This window comes from Notechis scutatus, chromosome 1 (genome assembly GCF_049901735.1).
Source record: "Notechis scutatus isolate UNSWTSFEM ecotype Mainland chromosome 1, rNotScu1.2, whole genome shotgun sequence".
NCBI classification, from domain to species: Eukaryota; Metazoa; Chordata; class Lepidosauria; order Squamata; family Elapidae; genus Notechis; species Notechis scutatus.
Window position 1 is genome coordinate 230,868,964 of NC_142009.1, and position 15,945 is coordinate 230,884,908.

Below are 15,945 nucleotides of genomic sequence, written 5' to 3' on the forward strand. Positions count from 1 at the left end.
AGATACATTCGTTAAGAATCAAGAATCATAACGTACAACGTACAACGCTTTATGTAAAACATTTCCCTAAAATAGCAGATACACTTTTCTTAGGAATAAACTCATTTCTCAATCGGAGCAGCTGCTTCTCGCATCCTCCTCCTCCTCCTCCTCTTTTACCGGTATGTTACAATCTTTGGCGACGCTACGTTAGCGACCATTCTGAGAAATGTCCCCAAATTAGCCGCCGCGGAACAACTACGGAGCTGGGAAGGAACAAGCAACCTCTTTGCGCGCGCGCAGAGCCGAGATTCGGCGTTTCCTGACCTCCGTTCCGTTTTTTCTTTCCCGGAAAAGCGGTGCGAGCGAAACTGTCAGCGAGGGAGTACCACCCACAGCCGCCTGGTCTCGGGAGAGGGAAGCCGGCGCGGGGAACGAACGAGTTGTGGGTCTGCGGCAACTGCCGGCCAAGGACTGCAAGCTTATAGAAGGGAAGAAGCGACCCTCCCGCGGGTGAGTGTCTCCCCCGGCTCCTTACAGATCGGCGGTGCGTTTTTCGGTGGGAGGAAGGAGCGGGCGTGGTGCAAAACAACGTGGGGTCAGAGAAGCGAGTTGCTTCCCTGCAGGCAAAGCCGAGTCAGACCAAAACATTCAGTTATGATCTTATTTATTCGATTTTATTATTATTATTATTAGCAAGAGTATAGTGGGAGAAATAGTACAGATTTCAGTTGCCCTCTTCTTCAGAGGAGGCAGCAAGCGTAGAGGCTCCGGTGGTATTGGCAATTGAACAGGGAAAGGGTTCCGTGTTCTGCACACAGGTATCCAGGCTGGAATTTCGATTTTGGCAATTTGTCCTCAAGGATGGACTTTTGCAGCAAGGCCGTTCGTAGGCTGATTTTGGAGAACCAAGATAGATGAGATCCCCATCCTCAGATGTGAGGTCCGCTCCACTTTGGGACACTGGTGGGGTCCTCTATTCCCCACCCAGGCTGTCCATCTGGATTGGGTCTTGCTATTTACTTTGAAAAGTCCATTCATGTAGTTGCTCTTTGTGTTAATAGCATCTCTTCCAGGTCGACCCTAAAGTTCTGCCACATTTCCAGTTATATGCTGCTATTTTTATTTCTTTTCAGTTGTACAACGCAAGAATGAATTAAGCAATTTACATACATGATGAACAGGTTGACTGGAGCATTTTTCCTTAATGCCAAAAAAAATGAAACATGAAACTCCTAAAGAGGAAGAAATAGAAAATGTTCTTTCTAAAATCTTGGTTTGTTTTATCATTAATAAGAGGGTCAGGAAACACACTGTAATTCTTTTAAACTTCCAGATAGAGGCCTTCTGAATATGATATGAAGGATGTGGGTCAAGTTACACATGAAAAATAATGAAATATTGAAACTCTGTGGATTCCTATGAATGCAGCAAGAAATTGTACAATAAAACCTTTGATTGGAAGCATCAATCATTCCTAAAAGTAATCAGCTGGTGATTTATATGGTTTAATGAAGCTGGTGCTTCTTCTTTAGATAGACAATTAGTGGCAAAACTGAAGTGGCTTATTAAGTTGGATGTCAGTTCAGTACCGGACCTACCACTCTTCTCCACTCTTATCAATGACTTCTTTGGTAAATAGTAAAAGAAATGCTTACCAAATTTGTGAATGATGCAAAAATTGATATACCCCTTTTATAAAAAAATGAAAATGATCTAGGTACGGTTAGATAAATAGGCTAAAAATATCAAAACTGTATTTAATAAAAACTAGTGTTAAATTCTCAGAAATAGAAGTCAAACAAACAGATATAGGATGGGGGGGGGGGGTATTAGGCTTGGTAACAATATTGGTCCCAAAGGTGCTTTTTCAAAAGACATCTGGACTTTCTGTTTTTTTCTTTGAAGACGTTTCACTTCTCATTCAAGAAGAAGAAGCTTCTTGGATGAAAAGAGAAACGTCTTCAAAGAAAAAACAAAGTCCAGATGCCTCTTGAAAAAGCACCTTTGGGACAACCATGACTTGGATGACTGAGAATCTCCATAGACATTTAACAGTATTTATGAAACATTTATTGGAATACTAGTTAATTGGAATCTGAGCCAGTTTGTTCCAGTGGTTAAGGCATCAGGCTAGAAAGTAGTATAATGTATCAAATATAATGTGTGGGGGGGAGAGAAATTCACTATTTTTTGAATTGGACAGATTCATTTTAAATATTGGTTCACCAGGATTCTTATAAACTGGAACACATTCATTTTGGCTCTTGCTAATTATGCGTTATTATGGATGACATCTTTGCACCTCGCTGTTTGAGGAAGTTGCACAACATTCTCAGAGACTCTTCTCGCCCTGCTTACAATCTTTATAAACTGTTGCCCTCTGGCAGAAGATACAGAACCATTAAAACTCGGACCACAAGTTTTCTGAATAGTTTTTATCCCAGAGCTATAATTGCACTTAACAATGAACTTAAGGACCACCATCAGTGAGCTATTGGACAGTATTACTTGGTCTGTTGTGTGGATGCTTGTGTGTTTTTAGGAGGCGGGGAATTTTGGCGGGTGGGGAGGTGTTTGGGGATTGTCATGTGTGTGTGTGCATGTTGAGTCTGGTCTCTGGGTGTTATGGGAATTTCGTTGTATATATACTGTGTATATACATACAATGACAATAAAGAATTCAATTCAATTCAATTCAATTTGGTTTTCTTCAGAAATGGACAGCAGTGTGACAGAGCATGGAAATGTGAGGATCATCACTCAAACAGTCCCACAGACAGGTTCTCTGCCAACACTGGCAGCTACAGTCAGAGTGGTTGGCTCTGCTTCTGCAGCATCTAAGTTCCTACTAACCCATAACAAAAAGATCAAGAATACTCTGCTCAATGTGATTGGGGTAAGGCCCTCTAGATTTGTCCAAGTAAGCCCAAATTCTGTGAAGGCCTCTGCATTTCTCTGTGTCAGACAACTCAGGTCCTCAAGAACGTTCAAGAAAGACCTGTTAATAAATTGAATTATATTAGTAGAATCACAGCATTCATTTTTATGTGATTATGCTAGTGACCAGAAAGTACACAAATTTTTATTGGGAGTTCCTTATGTAGAGGGTAAACATGGCTTAATCCTTCCTCTCCCCATTCCCGAGTTCTATTCTAATAGAATTTTTTGCATAATCACTAAATAAGAAGCTTATACCTCAAAGACATTACAGTTATTTTTGTGTTAATGTGGTTTTAGCAGATATTTTTGCTATTGTACTACTTCTATTGGGTTTGTTGGTAATCAGATATATAAGAATAACCTTGGACTCCTTGCAAAGCTAGAAAGATTTTTGGTTTTGGAGGGCCTTGGAGGCAAACTTCTACTTTTTAGCATGGCATCCCTAAAGGATTTAGTATTGCTAGACTCCTCTTAATGGCTTGGTTTTTCCTTAACCAATGCTCAAAGTTCACTCTACATTTATTTATTTTTTAAAGTGAGGATTATATATTTTTTTTAAAAGGAAAGCCAAAGGAGGAGGAGGAGGGAGCAGCACAAAGAGAGCACTGGATGGTCTCTCTCCAGCTACAGCCCCTGCAAATCATCTGTGCTGAAATCCCAAGAACATATTTAAGGAGTTAATCATTAACCATTTAATTGAAATGATGGTATTGGTTTTATTTATAATTCGGAGTGTGATTTTCATTTCTCCCCTCCCTTTTTTATATTGCTGTCTTATCCAAAATACTCTTTCTAATAGAGGAAAAACTTGATTTTGCAGGAAATTTCTCATTAAAACTTTTGCCATATTTGGGATTGCATAGTACAAAATACTCCTTGGATTTGTTAGATCGTGATGTTAATGCTTTAGATATCTAAATATATTACTTGCACCCTCTTTTCTTTTTTCCTTCAGATCATGCAGATCATTTTTGGAGTTACCCATGTGAGCTTTGGCATTGCCCTGACAGCAGCTCAACAAAGCTTCACCGTCACTGTGCAAAGTGGCATTTACTTCTGGATTGGGATCCTGGTAAGCAAACTTTTTGAGAGGCACAAAGGTTTACCCATTTTCAGTCTGTAGAAGCTTCTGCTCGGTTCTGTATAGTTTCAGAATCAGGGAGAGATTCTGCCCTCCAGTAGATAATATGTTTGTTCAGTACAAACTTTTCCTTACACATTTTTTTTCCAACTTGGTGCTTTCCAGATATCTTAGAATTCAGTTCCCATATCAATGCTGGTTAGAAAGCAGTGAAGTTAAAATCCAACGCAAGCCAAAGACACCAGGTGAAGGGATACATTCTTTCATAGAGGACTTTCTGAGCATATCTCACACAAATTCAACTGGCTTGCCTTGGCCTACCCATAGGGGAAACTGGAATAGGCTTTTTCTCATCTTTTAATTGCCTTCAGAACTTAGTGCTTGAGTAAGGAAGAGGGATGTAAATCAAGTTAATTAATAAATGCCTAGTAGGGACAGGCTGATTCTAGGAGCACTGGTTCTGCAATATAAAATAAGCTCACCCTTATACCTGCTGTTTGTTTTTCTTTGCTTTTGTAGCTCTTGATCACTGGGTCCTTGTTGATAGAAGTTGAGAAAAGACAATCTGATCTGCTAGTGAGTATGTTGCCAGATTTATCAGTCTGGCTTTGTTTTTCCCCCCCCTCAGGTAAAGCCACCTTAGCATGAAATAATAAAGAGACAGCTGGCTTCACTACTTCACCATGCTGCTCCCATCCACCCTAACAAACTCCTGTTTGGGTTGATTCAGGTCTCTGGGATGGGGATTGACTTAAGAGATTTAGTAAGTGCTGGGAAAGGCCATTTGAAAGAACTGGATCATCCTGCAGCCCAAAGCAAAATAATCTTGGAGGACAGTGCCTGAGAACAGAGGGAAAGATGCTTGCCCACACTAGTAAAAAGTGTCTAAGCAAATTCAAGGAATTATCTGAATATGCCACCAAGAGAATGGTTAGTGACGCATGTTAGATTGCATCTACAGGAAAACCTGCATTGGATTAAGGGAAGGAACACTACTTTAATACCAATATAGTTAAAGAAAACTCAAGGCTGCCTCACATCTGAGATGGAGGTTATTTAAAAGCAATATTGGGGGAATTCACTGGTGCCTTTTTGCTGCAATTGGACTCAAATGGGAAAAGACTCACACTTGACCAAGATAACTAAAGGGATGTCTGCATGAAGAGCTTGCGCCAGTTTACACTCAGCTCTGGACATTTGATCATGTGCCAACCTATTTTGGGGAACTGTGTCTTCCTCGCTGTGCATTGTTTTAGTTGAAACTGGAGCAAAACTGTTTTCTACCTTTAAATTATGGTTGCTCCAGTGAGTTTATGGATGGTATAATTTCTTCCTATGAGTAGAAATCAGGATTACTGACATGCTATCATTTAACTATTTTAGCTTGTAAGAGGCAATATGCAGGAGAAAAAGAGCCGAATGCCAGATGGAGGAGGGAGAAGAATGGTGTGGGTCATGGAAGGTGTTGTGGGGGAAGCTCAGTTCAGGAGAAATACAGGTGGGTGGGCTGGGGAAGGTTTGTGGGTGGGTTTCTTCTTCCTTCCCCTTTCCCATTTCACCAGATAGTTAAATGGCTGCTGCCAGGGGAGGGGGAGGGGAGGGAGCAAAGGGTTGGAAGTCTGTCTGGGAAACTGTCACAGAATGTTGAAAATAAAGATCATGTGACTGGAGCAGCAGCCCATCATTACAGCAGCAGCCAGTACCATGAAACTTTCTCAAATTTCATTCGGGAGTCATGAGTGCTGTATTTTGGATTCATTCTGTCAATTAGCCTGTTTGAGGTACCTTGGTTCAAAAATTGTTGCCCTGTGATGCACCATTTTGCCTGGCTAAAGATCATGACAACAAGAGTTTTAGTAGTATATAGACAGATGCTTCTAAGAGTTACACAGGATGTGTAACAACTAACCTTTATCTAATATATTGATGTAGGTGAAATCTGCTTTCTTTGTCAACGTGATATTTTGTGTAGTTGGACTGGTTGCAATAATCCTACATGGTATTGAGATTGCACAAACTGTTAAAGAAGGAAACCCATGTGACTCAAATCCCAGTTTTTACTGCCGAAATTATTATCAGGTAAATTCCTGACCTTCATATGTACATAGCAGCAGTTGAAATTATTCTGACATAGTAAGATTCAGACCTTACAAGACTCTTCAACTTGTCTAAATTTGGTATAGATATAAGCCTTATTCTCTATAATGAGATTTATTTTGTTTTGTAGTTTTTGTGTCTCTTGCAGAACTATAATTAAATTGTGCTACACAAGTATTTTTAACTGGAAACAAATGCACCAACTGAGTTAACATACTACATTAAGTTATGATTTCTTTAATGATTTACCATGATGTTATAAGTAAACTGCAAATAACTAAACACATACAACATCCTAAGACACAAATTAGTGTTAACAATTCACAGTGGTTGGGTTCACAGTCAAACATTATTTCTGAGTATAATGTCTAAATCCAATTACTGTATTCTTTCTATATTGATTGAGAAACTCATGATATCATTTCTTTTGATTTATTCAACCTTCCCATCTTAGCATTTATTTCTTTGCAACACTTCCCTGCTTATCATCTCCCTGAATGCAGCAATTTGAATATAACCCATGCACGTTCTATGGCGTGCAACTCTTCGCTGCCTGCACTGTTCAGTTGCTACTTAAAGGAAAGATCTCATTTGAAGGGAGGGGCATGCATCCTGGTGGATTACGGCTTTTTCAGTCTTCATATTCATCATAAAAATTTTCTCGATAGATGGGTAGCCAGAAAAAAAATAGGAAAACTAGAAATACAAGGAAGAAGCTAACATAAAGAGAAACTAAAAACCCTGAAGAAGCAAAGAAGCCTAATGTTACCACCTGCCTTTTTTGCAAGGGAAGAATAAAGATAATGAAGACATTTCGTCCCATTCCCATCTTGGCTTTTCAAGCAAGGTGGTTCCCTAGGCAAAAGTCTGAAAAAGCTCTTGTGGGAAAGATTAAGCTGGGGCAAGCAAAGCCCATCCCCTGTGACTTCCTGACTGAGGATCACAGTAGGTGACTCCTGTCTTCATCTGTACTCCCCCTTTTCATTTCAGAGGGGCTCAGGCAATACTCCTGAGTGAGGTGGTACAAAAAGAGCAAATAAGCTCCAAGTTATCAACATACGTTAGATTAAACTAAGTTTATATCAAGTGTAACTAAATTAAATAATTGAGTAATATTTGGGTTTTAAGTTAATTAATTGCTCTTCACTTCATTGAGATATGAATTCCTATAGTTCCAAACAACTATAATGATAATGTTTTCAATTCTATGGTTTATACAGGTGAAACTCAAAAAATTAGAATATCGTGCAAAAGTTCATTTATTTCAGTAATGCAACTTAAAAGGTGAAACTAATATATGAGATAGACTCATTACATGCAAAGCAAGATAGTTCAAGCCGTGCTGTTTGTGCACCTTTTTCTTCCACACTTTTCCCTTCCACATAACTTTCTATTAATGTGCTTTGATACAGCACTTTGGGAACATCCAACTTCTTTTGCCATTACCTTTTGAGGCTTTCCCTCTTTATGGAGGGTGTCAAGGATGGTTTTCTGCACAACTGTCAGGTCAGCAGTCTTTCCCATGATTGTGATTCCTACTGAACCAGACTGAGAGACCATTTAAAGGCTCAGGAACCCTTTGCAGGTGTTATGGCTTAATTAGCTGATTAGAGTGGGACACTTTGAACCTTTTCACAATATTCTAATTTTCTGAGATTGTGGATTTGGGGTTTTCATGAGCTATAAGCCATAATCATCTCAATTATGACACATCACGGCTTGAACTATCTTGCTTTGCATGTAATGAGTCTATCTCATATATTAGTTTCACCTTTTAAGTTGCATTACTGAAATAAATGAACTTTTGCATGATATTCTAATTTTTCAAGTTTCACCTGTATAACAGAGGAATTTACAGTCAGGTGGAGTGGTGGTAACCAGCACATTTGTATGTGATTTTGCCCACAGATTCTGTCCTTTGGCCTGAACTCTGTGTTCCTCATCTTTGTGCTTCTTGAAGTATCCATAGCTATCGTGGCCATAAGTAGACTCAGGACTCAAAAGCAAGAGAGCTATCAACCAATGGTGAGGATACAAACTTTTGTCTGAATTACTAATGTAGCAAAAATGTAGTCTTAAACCAGAAGCTTTGAGGGCTATAAAGGAGGAGAGCCAAGTTAATCAATGAGCTAGATAAACTGTGTTATCAAGGAGAGATCCAACCTAAAACTAAAGAGAAATTTCCTGAAGTGAGAATAATTAATCAATGGAACAGCCTGCTTCCAGAAGTTGTGGATACTCCAACACTGGAGGTTATTAAGAAGAAGTTGGACAGACATTTGTTTGAAATGGTATATGGTTTTCTGCTTGAGCAGTGGATTTGGATTAGAAGACCTCCAAAGTGCCTTCCAACTCTGTTGGAATTCTGTATAATCCATAACAGCAAAAAAAAGCCAGGAAAGTCAGTGTTTTTCATATCTCACAAATATTATTAAATCCACATCACTCTATACACATGATAAAGTACCGTATTTGCCGGCGTATAAGACGACCCGGCGTATAAGACGACCCCGCACCACCACCAGAAACGCCCTCCAGAAATCCCCGGGGCTGCAGCGGCAGGGCGGAGTGCCAGGGGCTGTGGGAAGAGCAGGAAGGCTGCAGCCTCGGGCGGAGCGAGGCGAGCGGGATGAAGCGGAAGCGACGCAGGGGATCCGGGAAGCCAGAGGCGCCTTCGCTGCGTCCAACAAGCATCCGAAAGCCGGCAGTGGATATACCGGCGTATAAGACGACCCCCCCACTTGGAGGCATGTTTTTCGGGGCAAAAAAGTCGTCTTATACGCCGGCAAATACGGTAAGCCACAGCTCATGAAAGCTTATGCCTTGTAATAAAATATGTTAGTTGGAAAAGATGCACCAGAACTTCCTTCTGATTTTCAGGCTCTGGGACTCTCAAATCCTGAACTTCTTTCTGTTACCATTTAGAGATTCCCAAATGTTCTCCAGCCATTTTGATTCTGCTATTTTGGGAATTATGCAGAACAATGAACTTGCTATTCCTGAGCAATTAAGTGGTTAAAAACTTTTACAGATACTACATTAATCTTTGTGTATGTGTGTGTTTTCCAGGCATCATGAAGACAAGTGGTTCCTCTTCTCTGTCACACAATGCTGAATATTTACTCTAGATGCTTCCCTGGCTTGAAGCAATATGAGTGTGAGCTTCCAATCTTTACCTTTCCAGTAAACCTTCCCTTCCCTTGCTAAATCCCAAAAATCTGCCTCAACCTAGAAATGGAAAACAAGTTTTGTGTTTGTTTATTATGAGCTTCTTCTATACAGGGCAGCCACCAGTTTATCCTAAATGCAAGGCCTGTCACATTCCCCGTGTTATGAAACATCCTATGTAGTTTCATCAGTGTTCATATCCTGAAAAGCACCAATCGTGATGTGTGCTGGCGGTTCTAAATTTTATAATACAAGGGTTCTACCATCACTTCCTTCCATTTGTAACTCTTTGGGGTTTTCATGAAGAAGAGACAGATTATTTGAAAGTGTTTTCCTCTTCCCCACCATAAGAGGCCATCTATTTGGAATCGCCTTTAAATTTGTATATTTTCCTCTGTATGTTTGTACGAGAGAGAGCTTTTTCTTAGTAGGCTTTCTGAGTTTTTTCAACTTCACTTTTCTTTTTTATACATAACTTAAAATTTTAAGATGACAGAAACTATCAAGAACTAACGTTTAGAATAAAAAGGAAGAAAGAAAAGAAATAAGAAAGGAAACAGAAAAATTGCAGAAAAGAAATATAAAGAAATTATTTCTGATTTTATAGAGCTGTGGGGTGCAGTGGTTCAAATGCAGTATTGCAGGTCTAACTCACTGCTCATTCCAGGAGTTCGATTCTGGCAGGCTCAAGGTTGACTCAGCCTTCCATCTTTCCGAGGTTGGTAAAATGAGGACCCAGATTGTTGGGGGCAATAGGCTGACTCTGTAAACTGCTTAGAGAGGATTGTAAAGCACCGTGAAGCGGTATATAAGTCTAAGTACTATTGCTATTGTTATTTTTATAGTAATTCTAAGCATAAATGTACATTAAGCTTTTACCCTATAGTTACAACACTGTTTACATTTTTTAATAATTATTTTATCTTCTAATCATCAAAACCATGTATGGTAATTTCTTTTTTTTTTTTTCTTTTTGTTTCACATAAAAAGTCCATAAAGGTTTCCAATCAGCACTGGGCTGTACTATAAGAAATGCATTGATTAGGAGTCAGAAAGGTAATTTGTACTGAAAACAGAGAGAGAATTGTTCTGTTAAATTAGTTTATTTTTGTTGCCCCAGGGTTGAGTTTAACCTTATTTTATTAAAGTAGTAAAAGAGAATGGGAGATATGTTACCAACTAATTACCAGGAGGTGCTGCCTTTAGGAAAAAAGGAAACTACCCCTGCCAAAGGAAGAATCATTCAGAGATGCAACCTATCAGGAACTTGAACCAAATTTCTTAAACCCTGATCACATTGTGATATGATACAGAATTATTTCTGAAGCAAAAGAAAACAAATGGTTATTGGCTGGTTTGTGCATTCAGCAGAAAAAGAATAGCCTAAACACTTATCTTGGTCCATTATATGCCATTTACTTTAGTATCTCCACTTTCTGTAGCAAAAGCTTAGCATTTAATTCTAATGAACACATTAAATGGTCCATAGATCCAATTTATCCACTCAGATTATAATTTCTACTTTTATCAGATCAAATTTTCTGCTGTTTCACAAGGTCTTGGTTATTTTGCCTTCACAAACTATTTCCATATGAAATGCTTACTTTTTAATTTATCTGTTTTAGAGAAACTTTTGTGCCCACTCTGCTTCTTAGAAGTGCCCGCCCATGATTAAATTTCACAGATGATAAATACAGAGGTGATACCAGGCCCAAAACTAAGAATGACGTGGTGATCCTTTCAAACTGAATTCTTTATTATTTCATACTTATTGAAAGAATCTTGCCAGATTGAGGACGCTACTATTTGCATCTACCATATGCTATGTGAACAATTTTAGAGAAGGGCTGTTTTCACCCTCTTTTTCTCAACGTAATATTTGGACTGAGTTGTCTCTTAACATCTCTGGATTGCATCCTTTCCCTCCTAGATTTCATGACATCTATTGCAAGCACTTTGATGCAAACCTTATTATGTTTACAGCTTTATTTGTAAAGCTATGAAACAAAGAACCATTTCACCAAGTAATCTGTGCTTCAACTCAAAATCATCATGAATTTTAGGGAGTTTATCTCTTTCGTAATAAGACAGATCCCAGAGTGACTGTATAGCTGCATGTAGTGTTTGTTCAAACATTGTGAGTACTTCCATTTGTACTGGTTTTTTTTAAATATTGAAAAAGGTGCTTCTTGTAATGGAAAAAAGTGAAACAAGTGCCTTTAGATTTCTGAACTATGTAAATATGGCTTGTCATATTCACGTTGATATTTGCATTGAAATAACTATTAACAGTTGCATTAGTATTACTTTGCAGAATGTATGTTAATATTTGTATAATTATCAGAAATATTTCTTGTACTTAATGTAAGTCAATTTTCTAGTCTCTTATTAGGATTATGTAAATATCCAGCTCTGAAAGGAAAACATGATTTATGGAATGTGTGCCTGCATTTGTAGCACTTGCTGGGAATAGTGTAAATTAAATCATCTTTTCCCAGGTTTGTGTATCAGTTATGGATGGCAGCAGCAAGACCCAACAAAAAAGACACTTGTTTTAAGATATTCCTAGCAGATGCTCTGTACATGCTACATAATCTAGACAAATAGGCCACTGGTGTTTTTTCACATTGCACAGCATCTCCCTCCAGCAAGATGTAAGGGGAAAAGAGGTAGAACTTTCAGAGGCTAATTGTAAGCAATTTTCATCTTTATTTGCAAGCTAAATCAATTGGATTTATCTCAACTTGGATTCCAGATCACAGGTTGCTCTGACAACTGCTTGCCCAGTTCATATAGCTTCCAGCTTTTGAGGACATTGAGAGGTTATAGATAGGTAGGTAAACTCATCAATTTGCTTACCCCTTTTCCTTCTTAATTGGCCACTCTAGTTCAGGCACCATGATTAAGCCAGGCAACCAATGTCTCAGAATGTGGAACATGTTCCTGGCTGCTCAAAAAAGGTAGCTATAAGAATACAAAAATATGTGAAAAAGGGAAGATTTTCTGATAATAATTATAGACCAATTTTGAACATTCTATTCTTGGGTAGGATAATTGAAACTGTGGGAGCCCTAAAGTTCCAGATGCATTTGAATAAAGCTGATTTTCAGAGCAAATTAGAGTATGTTCCTGAAACTGCTTTGATCGTGTGAATGACCTACAATGGAAATTATATGTGGGAAACTACTTGTTCTTTCTAATATCAGTACTTCATTAATAGTTCTCATGAATCTTTTAGCAACATTTGAGACTATTAATCATGGTGTGGGAATAAACTTTGGATTGGGTTCGAGTAATGATTAAACTAATGCCTTATACATACATGTCTGCCTAAAGGTCACTGAGATAAAGCAAGGAAATTAAAAACAAACACTAGAAACAATTAAGCAGCTCAGACAACTGTAAACAAGTCTGTGTACTATATCTAATTATTGTAATCCACAATGTGAATGCTTACTATGTACTAAAATCTCAATAAAAGGGAGCACTGGAATTTGCTCTAGGCTCCCATCCCGAGTACACACGCTTGTGTCTCATTCTTTCCATGGGAGACCACCACACATGGTAACTTTCTAGGTTTTCTGCCAGGCTTTGCAGAAGTTCCAAATCCTCCCTATCAAGAAGTACCAGAAGGTAAAATTGTTTGACACCTAGGTCAGGGGTCTCCAACCCCTGGGCCACGGCCCACTACCATGGCCTATTGAAACCAAGTTGTGTGAGTGGCAGGCTAGCGCATATTCACATGCAGCTCAATTTCCACAAGCAGTGGTCTGGCATGCATGCACATGCTCACACAGCTCAACATGCACAAATCAAGCTGTGTGCACATGCACCTGCGCTCCAGCCCGCTGCTTCCACAAGTCAAACTGCATGCGCGCTGGCCTTCCACTCACTTGGCCCAGTTCCCTCCTCCTCAGCCGGGCCGCCAAGCTGCAAAGGTTGGTGGCCGCTGACCTAGATGATTGATCCATAGTGCTTCAGAGTTCTGTCTTGTCCACTATACTATTTTAATACCTTATGAAAGAATTCAGTATGTTGGAGAAACTTGCTGCTTCCCTACCCCAAAAGTTCAATTGGTACCCATTAAATTAGCTTTAATGGGATGAGACAGACAGCTTATGTTAACTCAATCATTAATTTATATTAATGGAAACCAGGACACATAATTAAGGCAGACTAACAGCAGATAGCCTGAATCTGCAAAGATGAAGTAAGGAAAGCAAAGGTTCAGAATGAACAAAGACTTTTAACAAAAGTCAAAGATAATTTAAAAAAAGTTTCTTTCAACATATAAATAACAAGCAATCAAGGAAACAGTCAGTCCAGTAAAGAGAGAAGATAGCAAAGAAGTAACATAGTAGAGAGAAAGCAGAGTTGCTTAGCTCATTCTTTGCATCAGTCTTCACACAAAAAGAAACTATAGCCCAACCTATCAAAAATATAACCATAAAAGACAGGCTAAAAATTAAAATAAGCAAGAAAATGCTAAGAGAACACCTGTCTGATCTTGATGAATACAAATCACCAGGACCTGACAAAACATCCCAGAATTCTGAAGCAGCTGGCAGATGTTACCTCAGATCCATTATATCTTTCAAAAATCCAGGAGCACCAAGGAACTACCTGAGGATTGTAAAACAGCTGATGTGGTTCTCATCTCCAAAAAAAGGAAAAATACAGACCTTGGAAACTACAAACCAATCAGCCTAACATCAATACCTAGGAAGATACTGGGAAAGATAATAAAAAAACAGGTCTGTGAACATTTAGAAACAAAGTTATGACTAGAAGCCAGAATGGGTTTGTTAAAAACTCATCATGCTGAACCAATCTTATTTCATTCTTTGACCAAGTGACTAAATTAGTGGGCAAGCAAAATGCTGTGAATATGGTATACTTAGATTTCAGTAAGGCATTCAACAAAGTAGACTACAACCTACTTCTTGGTAAGCTTGAAAAATGTGGGACAGATACCATCACCACCAGACGGAGTTGTAACTGGCTGACAAACCATACTCAATGAGTAGGTCTTAATGATACTGTGGTACATCTGGAAGAAAGTAAGCAGTGGAGTATCACAAGGTTCCATCTTAGGCCCAGTACTCTTCAATGGCACATTATTCAGGCAATTGCCTCTCCTGTTAATTAATCTGACCAATTACTTAAACAAATGAGAAACACATTTCTGAAGATTTCCTTTGCCAGAACATGATTAAAGGTTCTCAATCACTGACACTATCACTGAATTTAGAGGTCATAGTGACATCAAAGAGCATATCATGCTCATAGTGACATCGTGCATGTTTATATAATTATAGACAGTGCATCATCTAACTCTTCTTGACTCTGTTTTACTTAGCTTTGTTACAATACATCTCAACTACTGTAACATACTGTGTATATATGTATATATACAGACGAACACTATACAGAAGCCTGATGATGGCAGATGAGATTCTGCCGAAATGTTGCTACAACTTTAAAAGCATAACTATAATGATGTGGGAAAATACCCAAACAAAGCTGAATACCATGTATGTATGTATGTATGTATATGTTTTCTTAAGTTTTCGTGGGTACTTACATGTGTGGTATTCAGCTTTGTTCGGGTATTTTCCCACGTCATTATAGTTGTGCTTTTAAAGTTGTAGCAATGTTTCGGCAGAAGCCTGATGGCAGATGAGATTCTGCCGAAACGTTGCTGCAACTTTAAAAGCACAACTATAATGACGTGGGAAAATACCCGAACAAAGTTGAATACCATACGTGTGTGTGTGTGTGTGTGTGTGTGTGTGTGTGTGTGTGTGTGTGTGTGTGTGTTCCAGCATAACTCTGGAACACTTCAAACAATTTCAACCAAATGTTGTAGACAGATGACTTACCCTCTGGAAAAAAATACTATGGGGGTAAGACACTTCTAACACCCTGGGGGGGGGGGGTTATGTGTTTTAAAATGGCTTCTTCTGTACAGCACAGTGGAGTTGCCATGGTAACGGCTTCACAATACACAAAGGGGCTCCCTTTGACTTGCAATGCTGGGCGAGAGAGCTGCTACATCTAGAGTCACAGACAGTGCAACAGCGTGAGTTCTGACTATAGGATTTTCCTGTCTAACACAGGATTGGGATAAATAAATACCCAGGCAATCCGAGGTTATTAGCTGGTTACTTAAATGAAAATTCTCTTTGCCAGAAGCATGATTAAAGGTTCTCAAGGAAATGGTAATGATACAGAATTTAGTTTTAATTTTTTATTTTGATTGCATTATTTTATATTCTATTTTTAATATATAAGAAAACTTTAGATTGATATAAATAGATAGGTTAAAAATCAAAAATAAATTAAAAGATACTTCTAGTTATCTTAATAACTTTATTCCAGAGAATTAGACATAATATGTAACAACACAACAAATGCATGCATCTCATAATGTAGACCATTGATCCATAGAAAGTTATACAATTATCAGTTTATTACTCTTTGTGACATATTAGTCTCTCTGCTATTTTTAAGCACTGAGCATTTGAAATATTGAGAATATCAAAATGTCAAAATCATTTTCTTTTCATAAGTTCATATATACATTTCTTATATATGATACAGAAACAGGATCTGTCTCATACAGTACTTGATCAGATTGGGCAAATTTTCAAAATAAATTTACATTTTTTGCTTTT

General features: G+C 38.5%; 1 protein-coding gene across 2 annotated transcripts; it reads left to right on the forward strand.

The window, feature by feature from the left end:
• Nucleotides 1–12,384, forward strand: LOC113421909 (membrane-spanning 4-domains subfamily A member 12). Of its 2 annotated transcripts, none has more exons than XM_026682553.2 (7): nt 1–492; nt 2,697–2,878; nt 3,878–3,994; nt 4,523–4,579; nt 5,936–6,082; nt 8,009–8,125; nt 9,170–12,384. In XM_026682553.2, the coding sequence occupies exons 2-7, from the start codon at nt 2,699–2,701 to the stop codon at nt 9,176–9,178; spliced, it is 627 nt and encodes a 208-aa protein (XP_026538338.1). In that variant the 5' UTR covers nt 1–492; nt 2,697–2,698; the 3' UTR covers nt 9,179–12,384. The 2 variants fall into 2 exon arrangements, 1 of the variants encoding a protein (XP_026538338.1); XR_015746611.1 differs by having other exon boundaries at nt 275–492; nt 8,009–8,568; nt 8,900–9,795.
• The last annotated feature ends 3,561 nt before the right edge of the window (nt 12,385–15,945 follow it).

Excerpts from the sequence above, each read along its gene's own strand:
- LOC113421909 (XM_026682553.2), top strand. The coding sequence starts at position 2,699 with ATGGACAGCAGTGTGACAGAGCATGGAAATGTGAGGATCATCACTCAA. Across the intron at positions 2,879-3,877 it reads CTCTGCTCAATGTGATTGGG|ATCATGCAGATCATTTTTGG; the intron begins GTAAGGCCCTCT and ends TTTTTCCTTCAG. Across the intron at positions 3,995-4,522 it reads ACTTCTGGATTGGGATCCTG|CTCTTGATCACTGGGTCCTT; the intron begins GTAAGCAAACTT and ends TTGCTTTTGTAG.